This window comes from Carya illinoinensis, chromosome 7, assembly GCF_018687715.1.
Source record: "Carya illinoinensis cultivar Pawnee chromosome 7, C.illinoinensisPawnee_v1, whole genome shotgun sequence".
Taxonomy (NCBI): Eukaryota; Viridiplantae; Streptophyta; class Magnoliopsida; order Fagales; family Juglandaceae; genus Carya; species Carya illinoinensis.
Window position 1 is genome coordinate 35,522,787 of NC_056758.1, and position 14,070 is coordinate 35,536,856.

Genomic DNA, 14,070 nt, shown 5'->3' on the forward strand with positions numbered 1-14,070 from the left:
GTTCATTTCTCTCCTCTTCTTCACAGAGAGCTCTTCAATCAACACTACACCGCTTCCAGGTGATCCCATCGACAATAATTTCTCCTTCTCTCCCGCACCGCTCTTTCCTACTTGAAAGCTTCTCTCCTTGAATTACTTCTGAATCAGCTCTTACATATCTTAGATTTTTATTTTTGGCTGAGATTGGGAAGGCAAGAACGGGAAAATGGAAGATGCGTTTTTCTCCCTAATGTTTAATACACACAACGAGAATGAAAAATGACAACCAAATATTAAGCAAAACACTTGGTAATAGCACCTGCTTGTATATATTTCCGGATTGGTACAGTGAAATATGCTTGGGGGCAGGTTTGGTAAGTAAGATGAGAATTTTGAGTTAAGAAGAAAGTTTAAAATATTATTGTTGAGTATTATTATTATTATGAGATTTTTGAATTGGAATTTAAAAAAGTTAAATTATTTTTTATATTTTGTGTGAAAATTTGAGAAAATTATAATAATGAAATAAAAATTTTGAATTGAGATGGAAATATTGAATTGAGATATTTTTACCAACCATGCCCAGTTCCTCCACCATTTGTGTAGATTATTAGGAAATGGATAAGGCAGTGTTTTTATTCATGGTTCTCAATAGTAATTCATCCAGCACCATCTGGTACATACTAGCACATTGTTGGAGATTTATGAAATGAAAATAAAAAATTATTTAAATAAAAAAATTGCATTAAATATGAAAAGGAAAATAATAAAATATTATTATTATGGAGAGTATAATAGCTAATCTAAAATGGGGTTGAAATTTTGAGTAGTTAGTTAAAAATTAAAAAATGTTATTAGCCAAACTTTTAACTTTTGGCTAGCTAATCCAACGGCGCTAGTGCTCTTACAATTACAAAACCATTTCACTAAAATAAACTTATAAAATGACGTGATTTTATGTGATATATTATATATATATTTTATAATTTAAAATAGTATCACATCAAATTATATCAATATGTAAGTTTATTTTGATAAAATTCTTTTATAGCTAAAATATTTATCTTGATTAATGTTATTTGGTGCACAATATTAAAAGGCTGGGCAAAATAATTGTGAGCAGTAATTGGATCTTTAATCCACATATATAATTGGACTGCGTCTCCATCTCAGCATATTGATCGAGTTGTATCCAACCATTGCTCCTTAATTTGAGTCAAATTATTCAATTTGGTTGCAAGGTTAAGCTGATATTAATTCAATTCCGTCAAATTTTAATATGAGTTTAATATTTAAATATTTAAATATCAAATTATTAAACTTATTTAAAATTCAAAACCTCATTACACGTTGATTCACAACTTTTTTCAACTCAACACATCTTTATATATAGAATCTACAAATTTTTTTAATTTTTTATAAATAGTATTAAATTTATTTTAATATCTAAACACATTTAAACTCATTTTAGATAAATTATATATAATTCATTCCATTTACTTAACTTATTACTATTTATAAAAAAAATTTTATTCAGTTCAACTCAACTCAACATCTAAATTCAGTATTAATTTACTCGTCCGGCCACAGAGAAAAACAAAAACTCGTGTACGAGCAACAGAAATCGTCTGCATATTATTGGCCAAAACATAAATAGAGTTGAATATATTGTTCAAGCATCATTATTGCATGCAATAAATCATGATCATATATAATATTAAACATTTACGTGGGGTTTACAATATTGTTTGAAAGTGGTTTCATATAAGCTCAATTATATCAACGTTTCTGGATTTTATACTGACTGATGTGTCACGTTTTAAATGGTTGTTTATCTAATTAATCATCCTGTCTCTCTGCCTTATCCGAAACCGTCGTCGTCGTTATCTCCTTCCAACGTTTTCACAAAGAGTGGTGCATTCGCATGCAGCTGGCCGGATTGATTCTGCTCATACAAAGAAAGAAATTCGTAGTATTGGATGTGAGGTGGGGTTTTTTTTGTTTTTGTATATGTACAACTGATTTTAGGACACGTGACACCTAAATATGATGTAGCTGCATGAATTTTATGATCATTAAATTCACGGTTCATACCTTATCATTAAATTCACGGTTCATACCTTATCTTTATGAAAAACACTTTAGACACCAAATAATTTTATAAAAGGATCTCATACATTAACGTGTCACACTAAGAGTATGCCACATGTTTTCCTATTTTTTTCCCTCTTCCTTTCCCTCCCCCCAATTTTTTTTTCTCCCCCACCCCCTGTGCCCTATCTCCCGCATCGGCCATGAAAGCCACCGTTGCCCGCCGTGCGCCATGCTTAGGGGCATTGCTCTAGGAACAGAAAACCTTGACGGTCCACCTGGTGGCCACCGGCACACCTGCTATGCCTCGACGTGATTGGGCTGAGGAGTAACGGTCACTACTGCACCGTGCAACAACCAGTGGTAAGGCGGCCAAGCGATCGAGGACAAGACCGTCTTTGCCCTGGCCAGGCGGTTCCACTGTTGCATGCTCCACAACACATCGTGCCCTACTGCCGCCTCTCTCCAATCTCTATTTCTCTCTCGTCACTCTCTCTCACTCCTGTGCTCAGCCGCTCATATCAACGGTAGTGTTGCCGCACCACCGCGATCCGCTGTCTCACGCTTGTCGTCCCCAATCCACAGCTCCGTTGTGCCCTGCTCTGCCACATGGTCTCTATTGGTGGCCGGTGGAGGGAAGGAGAGAGCATGGAGGGGGAGAAAGAGGAAGATAGAGGGAGGAAAAAAAATGATATGGTACACTATTAGTTTGCCACTTCAATGTGTGGGATCCATTCATGTGATCCCTTTGTATCTCTAGCAGCTCCATATCTTTATTGTGTGAGTTAATTATGTGTTGTATATTACTTTTTTTTTCTCATCCTTGTCCCACTATATAAATATGATTTTATTTATAATTAATCGTTAGATACTTTATATTCTTTAAAATATCAAACTTTAGAATTGATGAACGAATTCAATTAGTTAATTAAGAGTGAGATGAGTTTTCTTAATTATTTGATTTCTCCCATTTCAATAAAAGTGAAACTTGGTTCTAGACCACAACATTATCTACCTAGATAACAGCTCATGAGAGTGAAGCACCCTGCAAGAGAAAAAGAAAAGTACATTTTGTTTTGTTGCCGAGCACAAACCTCCACGTTTACCATATCAAGAAGCAAATGTTGTGCGATCTATTTATAAGTAAATTTGGTTTCCACACCCGGCCATGCCTGTATATAAGTAGATAAATAATATTTACAATAGTACAAATGTTGTACAATTATTTAAAAAAAAAAGTAAATAAATTCGTGATTTATATGAGAAAAATTAATTAATTTTTTAATAATAGACCTTACTTTTTTTTAAAATAATTACACGATACTTGTGTAGTACTTTACAGCTGTATATAATATTACTCTTATAAGTATGGCCCGGGTGTGGAAACCATCTAGGGAGATATATATATATATGTAATATTATCTATAATTATAATTTCACTTGCATAACTTACGTGTTCATATGTCAGTTATTAAAAATTGTGAAATTTTTAATTAAAATTTTTAATTAAAAAAGCACTGATAAAATATAGTTACTACTCAATACATATAATATTATGCATACTAGGCCTACAACCCAACCAGCCCAAACCGGGTTTGGGTCTGACCTGACCCAAAAAGGAGCATACAAGCCAACAGGACAAATTGACCCGACCCGAATAAAACCAAATCGGGTCGAACCCGTATGACCCAACATTTCTCCAAAAAAGTCATTCTGATCTCTCTCTCTCTCTCTCTCTCTCTCTCTCTCTCTCTCTCTCTCTCTCTCTCTCTCTCTCTCTCTCTCTCTCTCTCTGTTACTTGGCCATGCAGATCAACGACAGTTTCGCCGCACCACCCAGGTCAGCCGTGCCTCCTCCATGTCGACCAACCACCAGCTTGTTCCCCTCTCAACATAACACCGTCTTTCCTCTAGAGTTTTTGTCGTCGTCGCCGACCTCTCTCTATGTGTCTCTGTTACTTGGCCATGTAGATCAACGGCAGTTTCGCCGCACCACCCAGGTCAGCCATCCCTCCTCCATGTCGGCCAACCACCGGCTTGTTCCCCTCTCGTCATAACACCGTCTTTCCTCTAGAATTTTTGTCGCCGTCGCTGACTTGGTTTGACTGCCTGGAACGAGAGTCACGTGCCTCGTCTTCCCCACAATGACCTCTGCTGTGACGCCCCCAAATCCCACGTACGGATACGTATAAATCGAGACGTCGGGATGATGACAACACGGGTCACCACCCTATCGCCAAGTGCCAAGTGTGTGTACATGCAACAAGTGTGCAATAAAAACATGCAGCGGGTAACAAAAGTCTTATAACTAAGTACTAGAATTTTTTCTTTGTTTAAATACAAACTCAATTAAAAAATACATAATAAAATATTATAAGTCTCAAATATCGTTTTAACACCAAACTACAAGGCATAAAACTCCAAATCAATACTCTGGCGGAGTCGCCTCCTCGGGCTCAGCCTTCTCCTCCTCCTCGACCTCTACATCAAAATCTACGGTACCAAAATGGTGCCACAGGTAAGTAAATATCCAAACGCCACAAGATAAAAATATATTAAATTCAACAATATGTATGAAAGAATACAAATGCACATATTCTATAAATCCACATTTTTCCCACGCATGCCAAATATCCCACTTTGATCCAAAACATATCATTTAAACAAAACCTTGTCATTATCCCAGATAATAATCCAAAAACCAAACCATCAGAGCACTGTAGGCGGGACTCTACCACCATCCCTGCTCACCACCGTCCCTACGCATGCACCATAGGCGGGAATCACAGACGGGATTCTACCACCATCCCTACGCCGCGTGCACCGTAGGCGGGAACCACAGGCGGGATTCTACCACCTTCCCTACACGTGTTTCTGACTCAAACCAGTCAATCCAATCGTTCACATATACCAAAAAATATTTCTCGCTTGAAAGCCCAGTTTTCAAGTTCCAACACATGTACGTACATGCAATGCACATCTCAAGACACAATTCATCCAACAAATAACAATATCAACAATAACCAAATACTCCGTCGTCAAATCCATCCGACCCCCGACTCCTCGGACTCAGTCCGGAATTAACCAATCAGTCAATGATTTTATTGAAAAATCAATAATATATTTAAATCTAAAATAGAGTTTGAAAAATACTTACAGCACTATAAAATATTTTTCAAAGGATCACGACGTTACAAACGGAGGAGAAAAAGTAACGTAACAGTGTAAAATACACTGTGGCCGTGGGTTGTAAAATACCCACTTTCGAACGGGGACAAATAAAGACTTGAAATTGATAGGGAATGACCTAGAGATGTTTATGAAACTAATGGAAATGAGTTTTGGCCTTGGGTGGTGGTGCAAATGGTGGTGCAAATGGTGGTGGAAGTGAAAAAAAGGGTAAATCGGAATTGAACTCGTGGAAGCTACTCTGGCAATGGATCGGGGTCGGAAATGGGTGGTTTAGGACAACAAGAGGTAGATGATGAATTGGTGAAAAGATAGTGGTCGGAGGTGGAGCGACAGCAGCGAAAATGCACAAAAACCGTGCTACTTAGATGGGCTCTCGGCGGCAAACGGCGGCTCTGATGGATGTGAGATTTGGCGGGGAGGTGCGCTGGCCGAAGGGGGAAGTTTCTGGGTGGGTGGTGCCGGCCATGTCGCTGGCGAGCGGCGGTTCTGGGCTGAAGAAGCAACCGGCGACAGAGAGAGAGAAAGAATGTGCAGCTTGCGCGGGAGGAAGAAGAAGGAAGAAAGAAAAAAAAAAAAAAGAAGGAAAGGAAAAAGAAAAGAAAAAGAAAAAAGAAAAAGAAAAGATGGGGAAAAGAAATAAGGTCCAATCCTCACTTCCGGAATTCAAAAACTGATCCGACGAAAACAATTTTAAAAAACTATAAAACGATTGAAATAAATTAAACACCACGTTAAACTAAAATATAATAAATAACTAATAAAAACTAAGAACAAAATTTTAAATCCGAAAACAAACTAAATTAAATTACACAACAATTTAAATTCAAAACGATAATTAATATAAAGAAAGCTCCACAAAACAAATATCACAACTAAATAAATCCAACTAAAATACAATAATTAAAATAAAAGAAATAATATATTAATTAAATTAAAATACTCGTAAAAACAGGATGTCACATCTGCTGCCTTGGGTAAGCTTATGCCGCTGTCCCAAACTTTTCCATTCGTGAGTTTTGTTGAAATGTAGAAGTTATACCTTTGTAACCAGTTTCGCATATATTTTCAGAATTCATATCTTAACGCGATCTGATTTTACTAAGAGAAAAAAGAGTGAAGAGTGTATAACCATGTTTCATTGTAATGGTTTTGAGTCAGGTGTCATCCGAAATTGGTCGGATTGGGTGGTTGTCGAAACCAACATGTACTTAACCCGACATTAGCGTGTTCGATCCAATCGGTTTGTGCGAGTAGTGTGGCCCAGCGGGTATTTTGCACAGACATAATGCGTACTAATTATAGCACTGCGCTATGTATAAATACCGAACTAGAAGTAAACAAAACACTCCTTAAAAAAGGGCTACATGAGGAAACCTTCGTCCACTTCAATTTGCGCGTTGCCAATAATATTACCCGACAGTTCTAATTTCATGTCTTATATAGAATGGTACGTCTCTTTCATCCATATCTATCACCAATTATCATTTATTATTTAAAATGTTTATATAGAAACTTTGGGTCCACAAGGATTCGAGGGATCCTTTGATGTCCCTAATTCTGTATTAACTAATAGAATTGTTTCGCGTACACATTCATGTTTGACAATTCACAATAAATGTGCGACGATTATATCGTTTACTAAACGTATTATTGATTTGATATATATGAAAATCTATTACATCATGAACCGGATATAAAAATATTGATATTTAATTGTTTTTTACATATTAATTATAATGAATTTTATGATAACTCCAATAAGTTTTTTTTTTTAGGAAAAAAGATGGTATCCTTATTTTATTGAATGTCTTCACTTATAACAAAGAAAAATTATAGTTACAACTAGATACCTAAAGTTACATATAAGCATAAAATTCCAGAATTAGGTATCAAAAAGAACTTTATAGGAAAAACAAAAAAAACAAAATTAAAGGAGAAAAAACTAGCCAAACTACACCGAATCAGAAAAAAGCATGCTTAACAGATAAACATACAATCAAAAGAAGACAAAGTAGTAATAAAACTGTTATTGATGTCGTATAACTTGTAAACTTGCTTGGTTCATCCGAATAGCTCCCCTAGTGACTTTAGGAATTAAACAGTTTTCCCAACAAACATTCTGCGGTATTAACACTTCAACAATAATTAAAGTGCTCTATAAATGTCTGTCTATGTATAAAAGGACGGTGCTATACACTATATATGCCGCCTAGCGTGTATTATTGGGCATATCCCCGAGTATATTTGCATTTTTTAAATGTTTTTAAATATTTAGAAAAAAATACAAATTTATTAAAAATTATCTTTAACTATTTAAAAAAATAAAATATATGAACAGTTAAATTGAGATAACAAACTCAGGTCATAGTATATTTTTCATATACATATATATAAACCGCACCACAAAGCACAGATGCATGGTCCTTCCATTGGGTAATTGACATAAAAGGATCGATAATTCATACATTTTAGCTGATAATGCGCATAAGTAGTATACGTCAAGCTGATCAAGACTGAAAAAAAATCTAGGTGAGATATGAGAGTACATCGATGTGGGGGCAGTCGGTGGAACTCTACGAGCACGAGGCTGAAATGAATCCAAGTGCGGCTTCACCGACCTTTTTGTCGCAATGGGCCGGTATCATGCTCTCATCAGTGACGTCGTACGTTCACTGTAATCGATGTACCAAGATATGATTATGCAAAGTTCACATTAACTTCCCTATTTGGATCGGACTCTACCATCCCAATTAAAAGTTAAAAAAATATACATATATCTCAATTTATTATATCTTTTTGCGACTACTGTAACACTTTTTTTTATTAGTTAATAAGAGCAATTAACGTAATATGTAAATGCTAAAAAAAAGTCTCATTTAGTTATTATAGACGAAAAGTTAACTGTAAGAGATTAGGCAAAGTTATAAAGTTTTGACTTTAAGTTACAATATTTATAAAAATAAATTCACATTTGGTCTAAACTGTTGAATGAGCAAATGTTTAGTTTATTATTTTTTGGTAACACTTTCTCTCTTCTCTCAACATTTTTTCATAAAATTGTTAGATTTTTTTTACTTTTACTTCAGCAATCAATGTCAATAAGGGTTATTAGCATTATATTAAATTTTAGATGAGTTTAATTAGACATTTATAGTTATTAATATTAAATTACCATTAAAAATATGATTTTTTTAACCAATAATTTAATTAGAATATAATTATTATTTATATGAGAATGGTAAAATATGATAAAATTAAATATATTAAACATTTATTAAATTAATATTATTTTATTATTATATAGAAAATAAATAAATAATCTAATATAAAAATTTTTATAAATAGAGTAACTAAAAGTCAAATTCATTTTACACTCATCAAAAATATTCTTTTAACTTCAACTAATCCATTGAAATGCTATCGTCTTATTAATTTCACCAACTGTAATGGTAATACCGTCCGAGGATCATGATCAAAGAATGCAGGTACACAACTTTAGTTAGTTATGACGAGATATACATAGCTGTTCTTTTGGTACTGCATGTGCAGTCCGTGATCTGCTATTACAAATCGGCATATCATATGATGGGATAAGTTCTTAATAAATAAATAATCATCCTAAAGCTGGGTTAATCAGATCATTGCAGAAAGGGAAAAAAAATTCAAGTACTCATAAAATGACGAAGCGCTAGCTGGCTTAAGGGTCTTCAGCGTCAAGTCGCCGTATCAAAACACTTGGCCTGAATGCCGGAAAAAGGTTTACTTTTAGCTGGACACATCAGAAAGCTGGTAAGATAAATAATAATATGCCGTCCCGGATGTACCTGCCCAAAAAAGTCCCGACCTAAAGGCCGAAAGAAAAAGGTCATCATGATCACTGCTACATCTAGTACTGGACGGCCACAAGTACTAAAATATTAAAACCCAACAAAATTCCAATCTAGGATTATTGATGAAAACGATAGTGGAGCTAGAGCACTTGTCCCCCACGGAGAAAAATATCAAAAGCCTATATCTCTCTCAGCATTCAGACAAAATGATACCATCCCTTCTTCTGATCTGGATTTCTCCATCTCTTCCTTAGACGCGATCTCATAAATTTTCACCACCACCATCGACGTTCCATCTCATCGATCTACAACTAATTCCAACTTTCCGCCATGTTACGTGCACATGCTAGCTGCATGTGTCCAATTATCCCAAACACAGTACGTGGGTAGCTTCAAGTTGTAATTAATACGTACTATCACTTCAGAATTAGCCGATGATCATCATCCCGAGGATATATATATATATATATTGTCTTTTTCTCCTTCTTTTTAAACACACTTTGGTCATCAGACAAATTTTTTCCACCTAGGAATAATGAAAACGATGCAGCTACATGAGTCCCCACGAAGAAAAATCTTCATTCGGACAAAAATGAGACCATCCGGCCTTTTGGGTTCTCCATCTACATGGATTTCTCTCCTCCTAATTGACTGACAAATTTTCACCACTCATGTATGTGCCACAATCGTTATCATTTACTTCCAACGTACCATGTTACAGTTTCCGATCGTTCTCAAGCACAGTCCTGCAGCGTCTTTATATAATGATAGCCCAACCAAATTAAAATGCCAATAAATTGTGCTTGTACGTAGTACTGTCATGACATCGAAATTCTAATCCGGTGATTATTGCGAGGGAATTTTGATTTCTCTTTTCCTTACTAGAAAACTACTATATTTTACACCTGTCTAGCTTGGACAAGACGTACGTTTTAATTTTGAGCGGTGTTGCTCTGCTGCTCAGAGTGCACTCATTATAAAAGAAGTGAATTTTTATGATTAAATTTTAGTGATCAAAAAGATTATTTTTTACGAAAATTACAAAAAGATTATTTTTTATGAAAATTATGAAAAATAATCATTTTGATCATTAAATTTTGGTTATAAAAATTCATTTTTCTTGTAGTGACCGTTCATTTTGACTGTATGGTTACATTTTTTTTATATTTTTTTAATTTTTTTAATATATTTAAATATTTTTAAAAAATATAAAAAAATATTAATATATTTAAAATTACTTCTTTAATTATTAAATAAAAAAATTAAAAAAAAATTATAACTAACAATCACTTTGGGAGGCATGGAAAAAAAAGTCATACAAGCATTTTCCTTTTAACTTTACATTTCAAATTATCAAAACAATAACTATTAAGGTCTACATCATCCGTCAAGATCATTTGAGTACTATTACCGATTATATATAATAGAATTAGACAGACCAATTACTATTTGTTAGTCTTCTCACTGTTAGAATTATGTACAAGTTTAGACCAATTTCTGGCAAATGATCATGGTTTTGCCAAAATGAGTCATGTTACTGGTTCCAGATCAGATCATTCCTCACAGCTTTCAATTAAAGCATTTGATGGGATCATATATACGTGCTTGATAGATCTCGCTTGCCATGCACAACTGCAACATATAGTAGCTTTTGTCATGAGTGTTTTATTTTTTTTTTATGGCGTTGTGGGAAAAGGTGACATTTTGCCATCAAGAATATTGGAAAGAATAAATTTAAGCATTTTTTCATGAGATTGTTGTGGTTGATAATATTTAATAGTAAAAAAATTTTTGTTACCATTTTCGTAATTTTTTTGATCAATTTGTTCTTGGATAATAAACATGAGCAGCATATAGACCTTTACTAAAAAAATATTTATTATGACAAGTTAAATTATTTTTTTACTGCTGAATAAAATCATCGTAACAAACTATTTAATTTTATACCCTCAACAGCATGGCTTATATGCTTTTGCGCATTGGCTTATATGCTTTTGCGCAAATATTCAAGTATATATAATATATGGTTGTTTTCAAACTGATGAATACGTACGGTTAATTTTCTTCTGATTTTTTTTAATGAGTTTCTAGAATGTATCTTGCATATATAGTTTATAAACCTGTAAGCAAGGTCTTTTTTGTAAGGCTTTGCTCTTTAATTTGGATTTTTGTAACTCTCAAAACCTTTTGCAAGTGAGGACAATCAATAATTTTGCAATAATAAGCATCGAATCACATATTATTTTGATTTGAGAATGGAATTAGATGTGTGAAACAGTACCAAAGTGTATTTTCCTTTCCAATTTTTTAGCAAGATTGAAATCAAAATTCATGTCAAAATGGAATTGGGTGAACGCGCGCCTACATATAAATTAGCCTCAACAAATTACATGTTAAGCAAGGCAGAAGCTCCGTAAATTGAAACTGATATTTACATGACATGATCAGGTGGTACATGCAGCATTCGCAAGTACAAGCAGAAAGGCGGACAAAACTACGAAAGCTAAACCTGGGTTGGGTTATAGGACATACAAAAGGTGCAAAAAGATGAAACGACAAACTTAACTCGGAAAGTAAAGAAAACAACATTCAAGCCAAATCAGGAAAATATGTGAAACGGTACTTGAACCATTCTCCATCCACCTAATATCTGCAGGTTTCTTTGTTCTACCAAAAATAACTAGATCTCTTGGAGCCAGTCGAAGGAAGGTTAATTTCTGGAACAGTGAAACCATCCTCCATACACCTTCTGTTGAATTTTATGCTTGTACCTTCCTTCCTCTCTTTGAACGCATTCTGCCCTGCTATTTTCTGAGGACACTGAAGAGCAGGTTGTTGAGGGACCCAAACTCCGAAATTAATCTCAGGCGAGAAAGTATCCGTATTGCTCTCAAGATCAGCATCCAGAAACGGCAATACAATGTCATCACTCTGCTTTCAATTACAAAGATGGAGAATATTACACTTGAGATCCAAAAGTGAAGCCAAAAGTGTTTGGATTTAGCGATGCAAACCTTATAGAAACCAAAGGGAGTAGGAATTGAATCTAGAAAGTCCTCAACGTGCCATCCCGGAAGAGTCTCTATCAAGTACTCCGATATGCTACTTGTTTGGTTCGCTGGCAAGTTTTGATCATCTCCTTTGTGATCAGTGACTAGTGTTGTTGTGGTCGAAACTGGGTTTTTGGCCAGCAAAGTTTGCTGTGAATTTGTAAGATCAGAAGCAGGAACTGAGTTCTTGATACTAGGCTGAGACTTGTAATCAGGAACAGAATCATTGCCGTTGGTTGAAACAGAGTTAGAGGAGGAGGAGGACGTATAGAGAGTAGCAGTAGAGGAGAGCTTAACCCCAGTAAGAAGAAACCTATTATGCTTCTGGGTGTGCTCGTTGGCCGTGTGAATCGGAAAATCACACTCTCTGCACAGAATCGCTCTGTCCTGCTGACAGAACAGAAAAGCTCTTCTCTCCTACAGAGAACCCAAATCATTTAACGAAATACAAAAGTCCCGTTACACAAATTAACATGTTCATAAAAGGGAAGAAAATAAAACATTGATTTGCCAAGAACGTGCAAGTATCAGCCAAAATAAGGCCTTCGGAATTTGTGGCGATCTATACCTTGCAAATATCGCAGAGAGGGACTTGTTTGGAAGATGGGTGGAGAAGAGCGAAGCGTTGATGCTTGGAGGCGAGCTTGTTGGCGTGGTGGACGCGGTGGTCGCAGGCATCGCAGAGAGCAGCCTCGTCGGCGGTGCAGAACACCGAGGCCTCGTCTTTGCCACAGACATCACACTGGATCTTCATCTGTCGGTTGGTTTAATTGGACGGCGTGATTGGGGATAGCAGAAGAGAAGAAGGAAAGGTCGAGAAATGCGGTTTAAAAGAGAGAGGTTTGACACTTCGAAGAGAAGGAACTGAGAAAGTCACAATAAAGAGACAGAAACATACAGTATTAAAGTTTGTAAAAAGATCCAGGCAAACGTGGGGGATCAAATTTCAAGCTATTTGTCCTTTATTTTTTTTAAGTGACATGGCCTTTTTTCGTTTTTTTAAGTGAAATCCAGCACCACTGCATTATATGTTTCTGTTCAGTGAGTTCCCTCGTAGCTAGGTTTTACACCGAAGTAGTGTTAAAATCTTCAAATTTTACGGCTGTACAAGATCGGGCCACCACCGAGGGTGCCTGTAGAAATCAAGGTCCCAGGTGACTTTCACAACTTCTAGTAATTTATAGGGTAATGTAGGCTACTCTTAAGCAAAGTAAAAACTATTCACACGTGTTTAATCTTATTCTTATAACACTTGTAGAACACTTTGTGTCATGATACTGTTCAATATTACTTGTATGATATTATTGTTAACGTGTCAGATAGTAGTAAAGCCAATTGTATTTGTTACGAACATATTCATGAGAGATTATAAAATTACTAGCTATATATCAATATCTAAAAAACATATATAATATTGATCAAAACAATAAAATCTATTTCTGAGTTAGATGGAAAGTGTTAATGGGACTCAATATTTAGGGTACCCAAGTGAAGTCATGAAACACTTGTCAGAATCTGGGACTCATTCGGTTGGAGCTTTCTAAGCAGAGAGAGTCTGGGGACCATGCTCTCTACTGCCGGCTTTGTCAATTGCCAACTCATCAGTTTGATCTCGAACTTGGTTGAAATGCTTCAGCAGGTCCACTTTTGCAAGTTCATGATAAAAAATAAAAATAAAAATAAAAAATTACTGATTGATTTATTCATTTACTTCTAAAAAAGTTAAAAAGAAAAAAGAATAGTGAGTGCAGAGATAATGATCCTATAGAGTAGTGTAGATCTCTTCTCTGTTTGTCCACAAATGGGGAATAGCTAGGGGGACCCGTCTTTATTTGCGGAAAGGGAAGCATGGGATGCTTTGAAAAGCGCACTTTCAAGAGCCCGAGCAACTCTTTGTGATAGAATAAAGGAAATAGTATAGGATCGAA

The 14,070-nt window shown here is 35.3% G+C and overlaps 1 protein-coding gene across 1 annotated transcript; it reads right to left on the bottom strand.

Moving 5' to 3' along the window:
* Nucleotides 1-11,485: 11,485 nt before the first annotated feature.
* LOC122314845 (B-box zinc finger protein 20-like) lies at nt 11,486-13,061 on the bottom strand. Its single transcript, XM_043130469.1, has 3 exons — nt 12,711-13,061; nt 12,107-12,559; nt 11,486-12,023 (listed from the first exon to the last, which is right to left on the bottom strand). The coding sequence occupies exons 1-3, from the start codon at nt 12,894-12,896 to the stop codon at nt 11,760-11,762; spliced, it is 903 nt and encodes a 300-aa protein (XP_042986403.1). The 5' UTR covers nt 12,897-13,061; the 3' UTR covers nt 11,486-11,759.
* Between the last annotated feature and the right edge of the window lie 1,009 nt (nt 13,062-14,070).